At 43.0% G+C, this 13084-nt stretch overlaps 1 protein-coding gene across 1 annotated transcript in view; it reads left to right on the plus strand.

Annotated features, from left to right (window-relative positions):
• The window catches only part of LOC109865442 (tomoregulin-2), a 165500-nt gene that overhangs the window by 43920 nt on the left and 108496 nt on the right, over nt 1-13084 (plus strand). The window contains exon 3 of the mRNA XM_020453645.2: nt 11733-11862. Coding sequence (XP_020309234.1) covers nt 11733-11862 — 130 coding nt within the window. The remainder of the gene's footprint in view (nt 1-11732; nt 11863-13084) is intronic.

A 13084-nucleotide genomic window follows, 5' to 3' on the forward strand; every position in this document is an offset into this window, starting at 1 on the left:
GGCAGGCAGTGTGCCCCCGGTGATGCGTTGGGTAGTCTGCACCACGCTCTGGAGAGCCCTGTGGCTGCAGGCGGTGCGGTTGCCTTTACCAGGTGGTTATATAGTCCGACAGGATTCTCTCAATGGTGCATCTGTTACCTTCTTGACGCTACCCATCCCTGTAGCGGGATAATTGTCATCAACAACCGCTGAATTGCATTGCGCCACATTCAAATAATATCACTAAAAATATTTATATTCATGAAATCACAAGTGCAATATTGCAAAACACAGTTTAGCCTTTTGTTAATCCACCTGTCATCTTAGATTTAGAAAATATCCTTCATAGCGAAAGCAATCCAAGTGTTTGTGTAAGTTTATCGATCGCTCGACAAAACATTATGTACACTTAGCTTCAAGTAGCTTGGTCACGAAAATCAGAAAAGCAATCAAATGAATCGTTTACTTTTTTTAAATGTTCCTTTTGTTCCATAAAGATTATTTTTATATCCAAAATACATCCGTTTGTTTGGCGCGTTATGTTCAGAAATTCACAGGAAACAGCAGTCACGACAACGCAGACAAATTCCAAATAATATCCGTAATGTCCACAGAAACATGTCAAACGTTTTTTATAATCAATCCTCAGGTTGTTTTTAAAATATATAAATTGATAATATATCAACCGCAACTGTCTTTATCAGTAGGAGAGGGAGAGGCAATGGCTGCCCAAACTCTGTTGCGCGAGCAAAACTCAAGCGAACACCTGACGCGATGTTATCTTTCTCGCTCATTTTTCAAAATAAATGTCTAAGGACTGTTTACACCTTGAGGAAGCGATAGGAAAAGGAATCTGGTTGATATCCCTTTAAATGGAGCAAAGACAGGCTTAGGACATGGAGCTTTCAAAATAGAAGCCACTTCCTGGTTTGATTTCCCTCAGGTTTCGCCTGCAATATCAGTTCTGTTATACTCACAGACAATATTTTGACAGTTTTGGAAACTTTAGAGTGTTTTCTATCCTAATCTGTAAATTATATGCATATTCTAGCATCTGGTCCTGAGAAATAGGCCATTTACCTTGGGAACGGTATTTTTCGAAACATAAAAATAGTGCTTCAAGAGGTTAAAGTTTATGAGGGTCTTAGGGGCCAAGACAGATTTCTTCATCGTCCTAATATTGAAGAGACGCTGTTGAGCCATCTTCACCACACTGTCTGTGTGGGTGGACCATTTCAGATTGTCAGTGGTGTGTATGCAGAGGAACTTGAAGCTTTTCACCTTCTCCAATGCGGTCCCATCGATGTGGATGGGGGCATGGTCTCTCTGCTGTCTCCTGAAGTCCACGATCAGCTCCTTCAGTTTGGTGACGTTGAGAGAGAGGTTATTTTCCTGGCACCACTCCGTCAGAGCCCTTACCTCCTCCCTGTAGGTTGTCTCATTAGTGTCAAAGAAATGTTTAATCCTTCTTGACGATTATGTGAAACCCAGAATGCATTGTATGTCAACAAACATGGCTCCACACACATAGCTGGAATTAGCTTAGCTCATCATAAGCAGTACAACCTTCAAAAAAGTATTTTACACAAATAATATGTGCCAATTATAATCTATTCCTCGTTGGTGTTGATTTCAGCCTGTCCATTTGGTGACGGTATATCCCTCACTGGACATGTACACTGTCCATTTGCAATGTATTGCAATGTGCATTTACCAACACAAACTGGATATGCTCTAATATACTGCTCTAATATGTTAATTGGATACGCTCTATTATGTTAAAACCATAAAACAACCTTCAAAAACAGAGTTACATTCGAACTGCGGGTCCAGTTCTGACATTATGTGTAGGCCTAGCTGAGGCGACCCCGAATCCCGAGTTTCGGGTCGATAGGTCATTCGGAGCCCTAAGCAGCGACCTTAGTGCTGAAATGCACTTACTTCGGGGGTTGCTACAGGGTCTTTGAACGAGCTATCAGCTAGAAACAGTTAGCTAATAGGTCCATCGGCCAATTTCTAGTGCCAGAGAAATTTAGTTCCACCTCCCACATATGCGATGACATCACCTGGTTTAAATGTTTCTAGAGACAATATCTCTCTCATCATCACTCAATGCCTAGGTTTACCTCCAATGTACTCACATCCTACCATACCTTTGTCTGTACATTTTGCCTTGAATTTATTCAATCGTGCCCAGAAACCTGCTCCTTTTACTCTCTGTTACGAACGTGCCAGTTCTTATAGCCTTTAGCCATACCCTTATCCTACTCCTCCTCTGTTCTTCTGGTGATGTAAAGGTTTATCCAGGACCTGCAGTTCCTATCTCCGCTTCTATTCCCCAGGTGCTCTCATTTGTTGACTTCTGTAACCATAAAAGCCTTGGTTTCATGCATGTTAACATTAGAAGCCTCCTCCCTAAGTTTGTTTTATTCACTGCTTTAGCACACTCTGCCAACACGGATGTCTTAGCCGTGTCTGAATCCTGGCTTAGGAAGACCACCAAAACCCCAGAAATGTCCATCCCTAACTATAACATTTTCATCCAAGATAGAACTGCCAAAGGGGGTGGAGAGGCAATCTACTGCATAGATAGCCTGGAGAGTTCTGTCTTACTGTCCAGCTCTGTACCCAAACAATTCAAGCTTCTACTTTTAAAAATCCACCTTTCCAGAAACAAGTCTCTCACCGTTGCCACTTGCTATAGATCACGCTTTGCCCCCAGCTGTGCCCTAGACACCATATGTGACCATCTATCTTCAGCGCTCGTGCTGCTAGGTGACGTAAACTGTGACATGCTTAACACCCCGGCCATCCTACAATCTAAGCTTGATTCCCTCAATCTCATACGAATTATCAATGAACCTTCCAGGTACAACCCCAAATCGGTAAACACGGGCACCCTCATAAATATCATCCTAACCAGCTTGCCCTCCAAATACACCTCTACTGTTTTCAACCAGGATCTCAGCAATCACTGCCTCATTGCCTGCATCCGTAATGGGTCTGCGGTCAAACGACCACCCCTCATCACTGTCAAACGCTCCCTAATACACTTCAGGGAGCAGGCCTTTCTAATCGACCTGGCCAGGTATACTGGAATGATATTGACCTCATCCTATCAGTAGAAGATGCCTGGTTATTGTTAAAAGTGCCTTCCTCACCATCTTAAATAAGCGTGCTCCATTCAAAGAATGTAGAACCAGCCCTTGGTTCACTTCAGACCTCACTGCCCTTGACCAGCACAAAAACATCTTGAGGCGTACTGCATTAGCATCGAATAGCCCCCGTGATATGCAACTTTTCAGGGAAGTTAAGAAACAATATACACAGGCAGTTAGGAAACCTAAGGCTAGCTTTTTCGAACAGAAATTTGCATCCTGTAGCACAAACTCAAAAAGGTTCTGGGACACTGTAAAGTCCATGGAGAATAAGAGCACCTCCTCCCAGCTGCACACTGCACTGAGGCTAGGAAACACTGTCACCAACGATAAATCCACTAATTGAGAATTTCAATAAGCATTTTTCGACGGCTGGCCATGCTTTCCACCTGGCTACCCCTACTCCTACCCCGGTCAACTGCCCGGCACCCCCAACTCGCCCAAGCCTCCCCCATTTCTCCTTCACTGAAATCCAGATAGCTGATGTTCTGAAAGAGCTGCAAATTCTGGACCCCTACAAATCAGCCGGGCTAGACAATCTGGGCCATCTCATTCTAAAATGATCTGCCGAAATTGTTGCAACCCCTATTACTAGCCTGTTCAACCTCTCTTTCGTATCGTCTGAGATTCCCAAAGATTGGAAAGTTGCCGCGATCATCCCCCTCTTCAAAGGGGGAGACACTCTAGACCCAAACTGCTATATCTATCCTACCCTGCCTTTCTAAGGTCTTCGAAAGCCAAGTTAACAAACAGATTACCGACCATTTCGAATCCCACCATACCTTCTCCGCTATGCAATCTGGTTTCAGAGCTGGTCATGGGTGCACCTCAGCCACGCTCAAGGTCCTAAAAGGTATCACAACCACCATCGATTAGATACATTACTGTGCAGCCATATTCATCGACCTGGCTTTTGACTCTGTCAATCACCACATTCTTATCGGCAGACTAAACAGCCTTGGTTTCTCAAATGACTGCCTCGCCTGGTTCACCAACTACTTCTCTGATAGAGTTCAGTGTGTCAAATCGGAGGGTCTGTTGTCTGGACCTCTGGCAGTCTCTATGGGGGTGCCACAGGGTTCAATTCTCGGGCCGACTCTCTTCTCTGTATACATCAATGATGTCGCTCTTGCTGCTGGTGATTCTCTGATCCACCTCTATGCAGACAACACCATTCTGTATACTTCCAGGCCTTCTTTGGACACTGTGTTAACTAACCTCCAGACGAGCTTCAATGCCATACAACTCTCCTTCAGTTGCCTCCAACTGATCTTAAATGCAAGTTAAACTAAATGCATGATCTTCATCTGATCGCTGCCCACACCTGCCCACCCGAGCAGCATCATTACTCTGGACAGTTCTGACTTAGAATATGTGGACAACTACAAATACCTAGGTGTCTGGTTAGACTGTAAACTCTCTTTCCAGACTCACATTAACTTGTTATGGCTGCAATCCCAATACCGGGATCGATATGACAACTACCAGTGAAAATAGAGGGCGCCAAATTCAAACCACAGAAATCGAATAATTACAATTCCTAAAACATACATGTGTCTTATATAATTTTAAAGGTAATATTCTTGTTAATACCACCAAAGTGTCCGATTTCAAATAGGCTTTTCAGCGAAGGCACTACAAACGATTATGTTAGGTCTCCACCAAACCACAATAAGCACAGCCATTTTCCAGTGAAATATAGCATTCACAAAATGCAGAAGTAAAGATTAAATTAATCACTAACCTTGAATTATCTTCATCAGATGACACTCATAGGACTTCATGTTACACAATACATGCATGTTTTGTTTGATAAAGTTCATATTTATATTTAAAAAATCGGAGTTTACATTGGCTATTTCGATTCACTAGTTCCAAAAACATCAAGTGATTTTGCATAGCCACATCGTTTCAACAGAAATACTCATCATAAATGTAGATTATAATACAAGATATACACATGGAATTATAATACCTCTCCAACCGCTGTGTCAGATTTCAAAAAAAGTTTATGGAAAAAGCAACACATGCAATAATCTGAGACAGCACTCAGAACAGAAGCCAAATTAGCCGCCATGTTGGAGTCAACAGAAACCAGAAAATACATGATAAATGTTTCCTTACCTTTGATGAACTTCGAATGCAGTCCTAGGAATCCCAGGTCCACAATAAATGCTTGATTTGTTCGAAAATGTCCGTTATTTATGTCCAATTAGCAACTTTGGTTAGCGCATTTGGTAAACAATTCCAAAGTCACAAAGCGCGTCCACTATAACGTGACGAAATGTGCAAAAGTTCCATAACAGTCAGTAGAAACATGTCAAACGATGTACTGAATCAATCTGTAGAATGTTGTTTATATATATCTTGAATAACGTTCCAACCGGAGAATTAGAATGACTTCAAATGAGCGGTGGAACGCAGGTGCTTCCCCTGTGAACACGCCTGGTGAATGCATGGTCAACTCGTGGCAGTGGTGACTATTTCCTGTGTCATTCGACCCCTCTTCACATTAGAGTCATCAGACACAGTTCTATTGACTGCTGACATCTAGTGGAAGGCGTAGGAAGTGAAAACTAATCCATATATCGCTGTAATTTCAATGAGAGCTTGGTTGAACATCTGCCACCCCCAGAAAATAAAACAGAAAGTAGAATTTCTCAGGTTTTTGCCTGCTATATGAGTTCTGTTATACTCACAGACATAATTCAAACAGTTTTAGAAACTTCAGAGCGTTTTCCACCCAATACTAATAATACTATGCATATATTTGCAACTGAGACTGAGGAGCTGGCCGTTTACAATGGGCACCTTTTCATCCAAGCTACTCAATACTGCCCCTGCAGCCATAAAAAGTGAAGCATCTCCAATCCAAAATTAAATGTAGAATCGGCTTCCTATTTCACAACAAAGCATCCTTCACTCAAGCTGCCAAACATACCCTCGTAAAACTGACCATCCTACCGATCCTCGACTTTGGTGATGTCATTTACAAAATAGCCATCACGATAGCAGCACCCATCCGTAGCACGCGCTCCAGCAGGTATATCTCACTAGTCACCCTCAAAGCCAATTCCTGCTTTGGCCACCTTTCCTTCCAGTTCTCTGCTGCCAATGACTGGAACGAACTGCAAAAATCAATGAAGCTGGAGACACATATCTCCCTCACTAGCTTTAAACACCAACTGTCAGAGCAGCTCACAGATCACTTCACCCGTACATATCCCATATGTAAATAGCCCATCCAACTACCTCATCCTGTATTCATTTCTTTATCTTGCTCCTTTGCATCCCAGTATCTCTACTTGCACATTAATCTTCTGCACATCAATCACTCCAGTGTTTAATTGGTATATTGTAATTACTTCACCACCATGGCCTATTTATTGCCTTTACCTCCCTTATTTGCACACACTGTATATATACTTTTTTTCTACTGTTTTATTGACTGTACATTTGTTTATTCCATGTGTAAGTCTGTGTTGTTGTATGTGTCGAACTGCTTTGCTTTATTCTTGGCCAGGTTGCAGTTGTAAATTAAATAAAGGTGAAATAAAAATGTAAAACATGTAGGGGTCAGTCTCTATGGGCCGAGTGGGTTTCAATGAACCTAGTCTTGTGATTCTGTGACTTTTCTAAATGGCATCATTTTCGCAATGTTAAAAATGATTTGAATACATTGCAAATGGACAAGGCTGTTTCTCGGCCTGAGAACCGTCTAGAGCCACATAACTCACTGTGCACTATTGACTTAAGCTCTAGAACAGGTTTATAAAGTTTCAGAGCTCTAGGTCTGACAGTTCTTTGATGGTTCGAACGCCGGTATCTTTTGCAGGCTCTGTGTGTCTGTAAGCCCCACACTGTGTCACTCCATCCTGGCTGTGTGTGTGTTTTTTCTTGTACATCTGATGAGAGAACTGACTGATTTACAGTTCATGAGTGTTGCCTAATCACACATATGACATTTTGGAAAGATGTGACCTTTTTAACCCTTCGAAACAGCCCCAATGACCCCAATTGAAAGCACTTCCTGTTATCACAGGAAGCTGAAGGTCAACACATATTTTAATTTGAGCAGTCTTTTACAGAATCCAGAGTTAAGTCTTTACGTTAAGAACTGACTGATTTACAGAGGGTTGAATGCAGTGTTTTTCAGTAACTGTAGGTTGTGAAATCAAAACCACTTTTAGGTTCAATTTCACCACTTCTGGTTGCTCCAGTAGGCTTAAAATCAGCACAGGTAATACTCATAGTAGCCTGATGGATTGTTAATGAAGACAGTTTGATACGGCAATCATAACTCACATAGGCATCAGGTTGAAGTTAGGGGTGCAAGCAATGTATTCCTATGGGGAGAGATGTCAATGAAAACTGTTAAAAGAAAACACTGTTTTCACACAGTCAAGGTTAGGTTTTCACAGATCGGGAGGACCTTAGGAACGTTCTTGTGGTTGAATTATGCTTCTAGCCTTAACGGTTCTGCTGCTCTAACCCAAAAGCACCTCAAATTTAGTTCAGGCTTCATTTTGGGCCTACTTTTTTGCACAGTCGCTGCGGTCAGACCGAGCGTGATAGGTCATGTGGGGCATCTCCTTGAACTCGGCACGGCCTAGAGACTATGGTGATTCCATTTGTTTCCCTTTCTGTGATGATTTAAGCCTGCAAATTTCTGTATTTCAGCCCTATTTGATGGTAAAGTTCATACTTCCCCTTTAGGATATGAAGAGGACCATTCAATCTTTTCATGTTGATATCTGTAGAGGTACAGGTGACCTTGAACACATGGCAAAAATCATTTTGAAAATGTCCTGCACAGAAGCAGAGTTAGAGCATAACCTGTAAACCCATGTTATCGTGAGGGAGAAACTTGGATGTGTCACACTAAATGAACCTGCGCGCAGCTAGAATAACTCTGTGGCTTATCCACCCCAACCTGCCCTCTGAAGAGCCCATCGAATATGGTGTGTCTGTGTGACCTAGAGGCCACAATATATCCATAGCATCATTAAATCATTAACTCACTACAAGTCATTCTTCATTCCATGCAATTTGCATGGTCGCTGCGGTAAGACCGAGAGAGCTAAGGTCAGACTCAGCGAGCTACCGTCAAGTGGAGGATCTCCTTGAACTCGGCATGGCCTAGAGACTATGGTGATGCCATTTTCCAACACTTTTAATGTTGATTTCAGCATGTACATTTTCTGTAGGTCATCACTGTTTAAACATATTGGAAATATACCTGAGTTGTAGTCAATGAACAGCATTCTTACATACTGTAGGTATTCCTCTTGTCCAGTTGGGATAGGGCAGTGTGCAGTGGGATGGCGATTGTGTTGTATGTGGCTATATTGGGGCGGTATGCAAATTGAAGTGGGTCAAGGGTGTCAGGTAAGGTGGAGGGGATTTGATCCTTAACTAGCCTCTCAATGAACTTCGTGATGACAGTAGTGAGTGCTATGGGGCGATAGTCATTTAGTTCAATCCAATGTATTTAGAAAGCCCTTTTTTACATCAGCCGATGTCACAACGTACTGTACAGAAACCTATCTTAAAACCCCAAACAGCAAGCAATGCAGATGTAGATGCAGGCAAAACAGCATAAATACTGAAGGCTGAGACAGGAGGGGTCGGGAGACACAAGATATAACCCCACCCATTTTGCCAAAGCACAGCCCCCACACCACCATAGGGATATCTTCAACCACCAATCTACTACCCTGAAACAAGGCTGAGTATAGCCCACAAAGATCTCACCCACTGCACAAACCCAAGGGGTGCCAACCCAGACAGGAAGATCACGTCAGTGAATCATCCCACTCAAGTGACGCACCCCTTCTAGGGACGGCATGGAAGAGCACCAGTAAGCCAGTGACTCAGCCTCCGTAACAGGGTTAGAGGCAGAGAATCCCAGTGGAGGGAGGGGAACCGGCCAGGCAGAGACAGCAAGGGTGGTTAGTCTCTCCAGTGCCTTTCCATTCACCTTCACACCCCTGTGCCAGACTACACTCAATCATAGGAGTCTTCAATAAAGACGTAAAGGTCGAGACAGAGTCTGCGTCTCTCACATGGATAGGCAGACCATTAAATAAAAATTGAATTCTATAGGAGAAAGCCTTGCCTCCAGCCTTTTACTTAGAAATTCTAGGGACAGTAAGGAGGCCTGCGTCTTGTGACCGTAGCGTGCGTGTAGGTATGTACGGCAGGACCAAATCGGAAAGATAAGTAGGAGCAAGCCCATATAATGCTTTGTAGGTTAGCAGTAAAAAGTTGAAATCAGTGCTAGCCTTAAAAGGAAGCAAGTGTAGAGAGGCTTGCACTGGAGTAATATGATCAAGTTTTGGGGTTCTAGTCAAGATTCTAGTAGCCGTGTTCAGTTACTTTTCACTTTCTCTGGATACAGGAACAATGGTGGGCATCTTGAAGCAAGTGGGGACAGCAGACTGAGATAGGGAGAGATTGACTATGTCTGTAAACTCTCCAAATGAAATCAACAAAGCACTATCAAAAGTAACACAGTGCCTACCATCTATCAACCTTGTACTGCTGCCCTGCTTTTTACCAGCACGCCCTGCTCCAAAGGTCCAACCCTGGAAAGTCTGCAGAAAGCTGCAGAAGGTGAAAACCTGTAAGGCAGAGGGCTCAGATGAAATCCCAGGCAGACTAAAAAAGGAGTCTGCATATGAATTGAGCGGGCCACTGGCTGATATTCTTGGCCTGTCGATGCGACAAGGCATTGTTCCTGATGAATGGAAAGAAGATAGTGGGCTCTTTACCATAAACCAAGCCACTCTCCATCAGTGAAATATATCTCATTAACCTCTCTCCTGAGCAAAGTAGCTAAGAGCTTTATCACTGAATGAGCTCTTAGCGATATCCTACCCCAAGTTAATACTCAACAGTACGGATGTCTACAAGGCCGATCAACCACACACTGGTGGATATAACCAACAAGCTCTTCAAGTCCCAGGATAAGAATGGTTGCCCACCTACTTCAGCAAAGTCTTCTAACGTGTCTGCCACAACTTTGCCATCAACAGGATGTTAGACCTCCAGCTTCGACCATCCCTTGCCATATGGATAGACAACTTCCTCTCTAAGGCTGCCTTTATACAGGCAGCAAATTCTGATATTTTCCACTAAATGGTCCTTTGACCAATCACATCAGATCTTTTCACATCAAATATTTTTCAGAGCTGATTTGATTGGTCTAAGACCAATTAGTGGGAAACATATCCGAATTGGGCTGCCTGTCTTAATGCAGACACTAGGTTGTGAGGTATCATGGTGTGCTGTCGAACAGTGTCAGTGTATTTTATGGCCTACCTCAAGGAACTCTGCTTGGCCTGCTGATTTTTATTGTATATGTAACAATGTTTCTTCCGTCCCTCTCCTCACTCCAACCAGGGATCCTCTGAACACATCATCAACTGCCTCCCACAAAGCATTGTTACCTATCAACTACTTCAAGATTACCTAACAACTACTTCAAGGTCTCAGAGCGAGTGACGTCACCGACTGAAATGTTACTAAGATGCACCTCTAACTAGCTGGCCATTTCACACTGGTTATTCTCACCCCTTTTGATCTCCTCAATCTCGGCAGCAACCGGGCAGAGCACTACTGAGTCATCCAGGTCATGGCACCGTCCTTCTCCTTGCCCCGACCTGGGCTCGAAACAGAGACCCTCTGAACACAAACAACTGCCTCTCATGAAGAATCGTTACCTATTGCTCCACAAAAGCCACTGCTTTTGCAGAGCAAGGGAAACAACTACTTCAAGGTCTTCGAGCGAGTGACATCACCAATTGAAACACTACTAGCATGCACTGCTAACTATCTAGCAATTTCACACAGGTGACACATCAACAGTGTAGTCAGGCTAACTGCAGTCAAACAATGGAAGCTTGTGGATCACCTTCCACCATCCAAGAAGACCTGGTTGACCTATAGAAGTGGTCAGTGGGGAGCCACATGCTCGGAACCCTAAAAAGTGCAAAGTGCTCCACCCGTACTACCCCGCCTGTCTATTAACAACACATAACTCCAGAAAGTTGAGGTATCAAGATCAAAGGAAATCTAAAATAGTCGACACAGGTAGAGAACGTCTGTTCCTCCTCCAATGCCTGAAGTACGTCCACATCCATAAGAATGACCTGGTGAGAGTATTTCCAACCTACATCCAACCAGTGGTGAAATATGCTGCCCCAGTGTGGCACGCAGGGCTAATCAAGAGACAATCCGATACCATCGAGACTGTCCAAAGGAAAGCAGACCCACTCCTCAACTAAACTTTAACTGGTCCACTGCATGACTGTGTATTTCCATGGTAGCATCATCCCAACCATGGTTTGCCTGCTGAACAGTTGATGCTGAACATTATTGTATTTTAGTTAGTAATATCAATTTTAATATTCAAATGTATGTCGTACTCACAATTCAGCATGTTGCTGCCTTTTGTACAATTTCCTGTTAAAAAATGTAAATATGTAGTAATTCATACTGTATTATGTGGAGAGGGGAGATGGATTTATCTGACATAGAGATGTATAATGTAGTGATCTGACCATAACCTTTACCTCTGCTCTCTTTCTGCAGTGCAACAATGACTACGTCCCCGTGTGCGGCTCCAACAATGAGAACTACCAGAACGAATGTTATCTACGCAGGGATGCCTGCAAGCAGCAGTCTGAAGTGCTGGTGGTGTCAGAGGGCTCTTGTCCTGTTGGTACGTAGCATCTTAAGGATGGACATATACATAGGTCTGTAGATCCATACCTACAGTTGAAGTCGGAAGTTTACATACACCTTAGCCAAATACATTTAACATTTCCTGACATTTAATCCTAGTAAAAATCCCTGTCTTAGGTCAGTTAGGATCACCACTTTATTTTAAGAATGTGAAATGTCATAATAATAATAGAGAGAATGATTTATTTCATTGTTATTTCTTTCATCACATTCCCAGTGGGTCAGAAGTTGACATACACTCAATTAGTATTTGGTAGCATTGCCTTTAAATTATTTAACTTGGGTCAAATTTTTCGGGTAACCTTCCACAAGTTTCCCACAATAAGTTAGGTGAATTTTGGTCATTTACACACACTATTTAGTTTAGTTCTTTGCACCCCATCATTGTGAGGTATTGTTTGTTCTGATACACATTTCTATTCAGAGCTCTGTTTTTTCCCGTATTAGTCCTCCTGTGTACTGTAGTTTTGGCCATCCTCACTGGGGATGCCTTTTTAAAATGTTCATTTAACCAGGCAAGTCAGTTAAGAACAAATTCGTATTTACAATGATGGCCTAGGAACAGTGGGTTCAGGGGCAGAACAACAGATTCTTACCTTGTCAGTTCGGGGATTTGATCTAGCAACCTTTCGGTTACTAGCCCATCGCTCTAGCCACTAGGCTACCTGCCTCTTTTTGCCTAATCCCTGCTTGTACTTTTGCCTAATCCCTGCTTGTACTTTTGCCTATTGGATTTCCTGTCATCAACCTCTTGCCTGATCTCCCGGACTACGTCATTATCCTTCTCCCTGCCTGTACTGTTACCATTTTGGACCCCTGTGTATGACCTTCTGTCTGCCCCTGGACCCAGCTACCTGCCTCCACCTGTGGTCCTTTACAAAAAAACACCTGATGCGCCCTATGCTTGTAACCAGCTCTCTGTCTCCAATCGTATTCATTACAGAAGGAAGTAGCTAGAAAGTTGGAATATTGTTTGAAGGCACTACACTCTCCTTCAGTCCAATATCAAACTATAAAGCTAAACTGATTTCATCCACAATACTTTAGTTCATCAGAGTTACTAATGTAGTATGTGAATCAAGCTTTGTTAGAGAAAGAAAGTTATACCCTTTTCTCACTACTGAGCCAAGCTGAGTCAAACTGTACTGTGCTAGCCTGGTTAAGCATTGACCACACTTTCTGGAACCGTGTGAGGAAAG

Source organism: Oncorhynchus kisutch, linkage group LG2 (genome assembly GCF_002021735.2).
Source record: "Oncorhynchus kisutch isolate 150728-3 linkage group LG2, Okis_V2, whole genome shotgun sequence".
In the NCBI taxonomy this organism is placed as follows: Eukaryota; Metazoa; Chordata; class Actinopteri; order Salmoniformes; family Salmonidae; genus Oncorhynchus; species Oncorhynchus kisutch.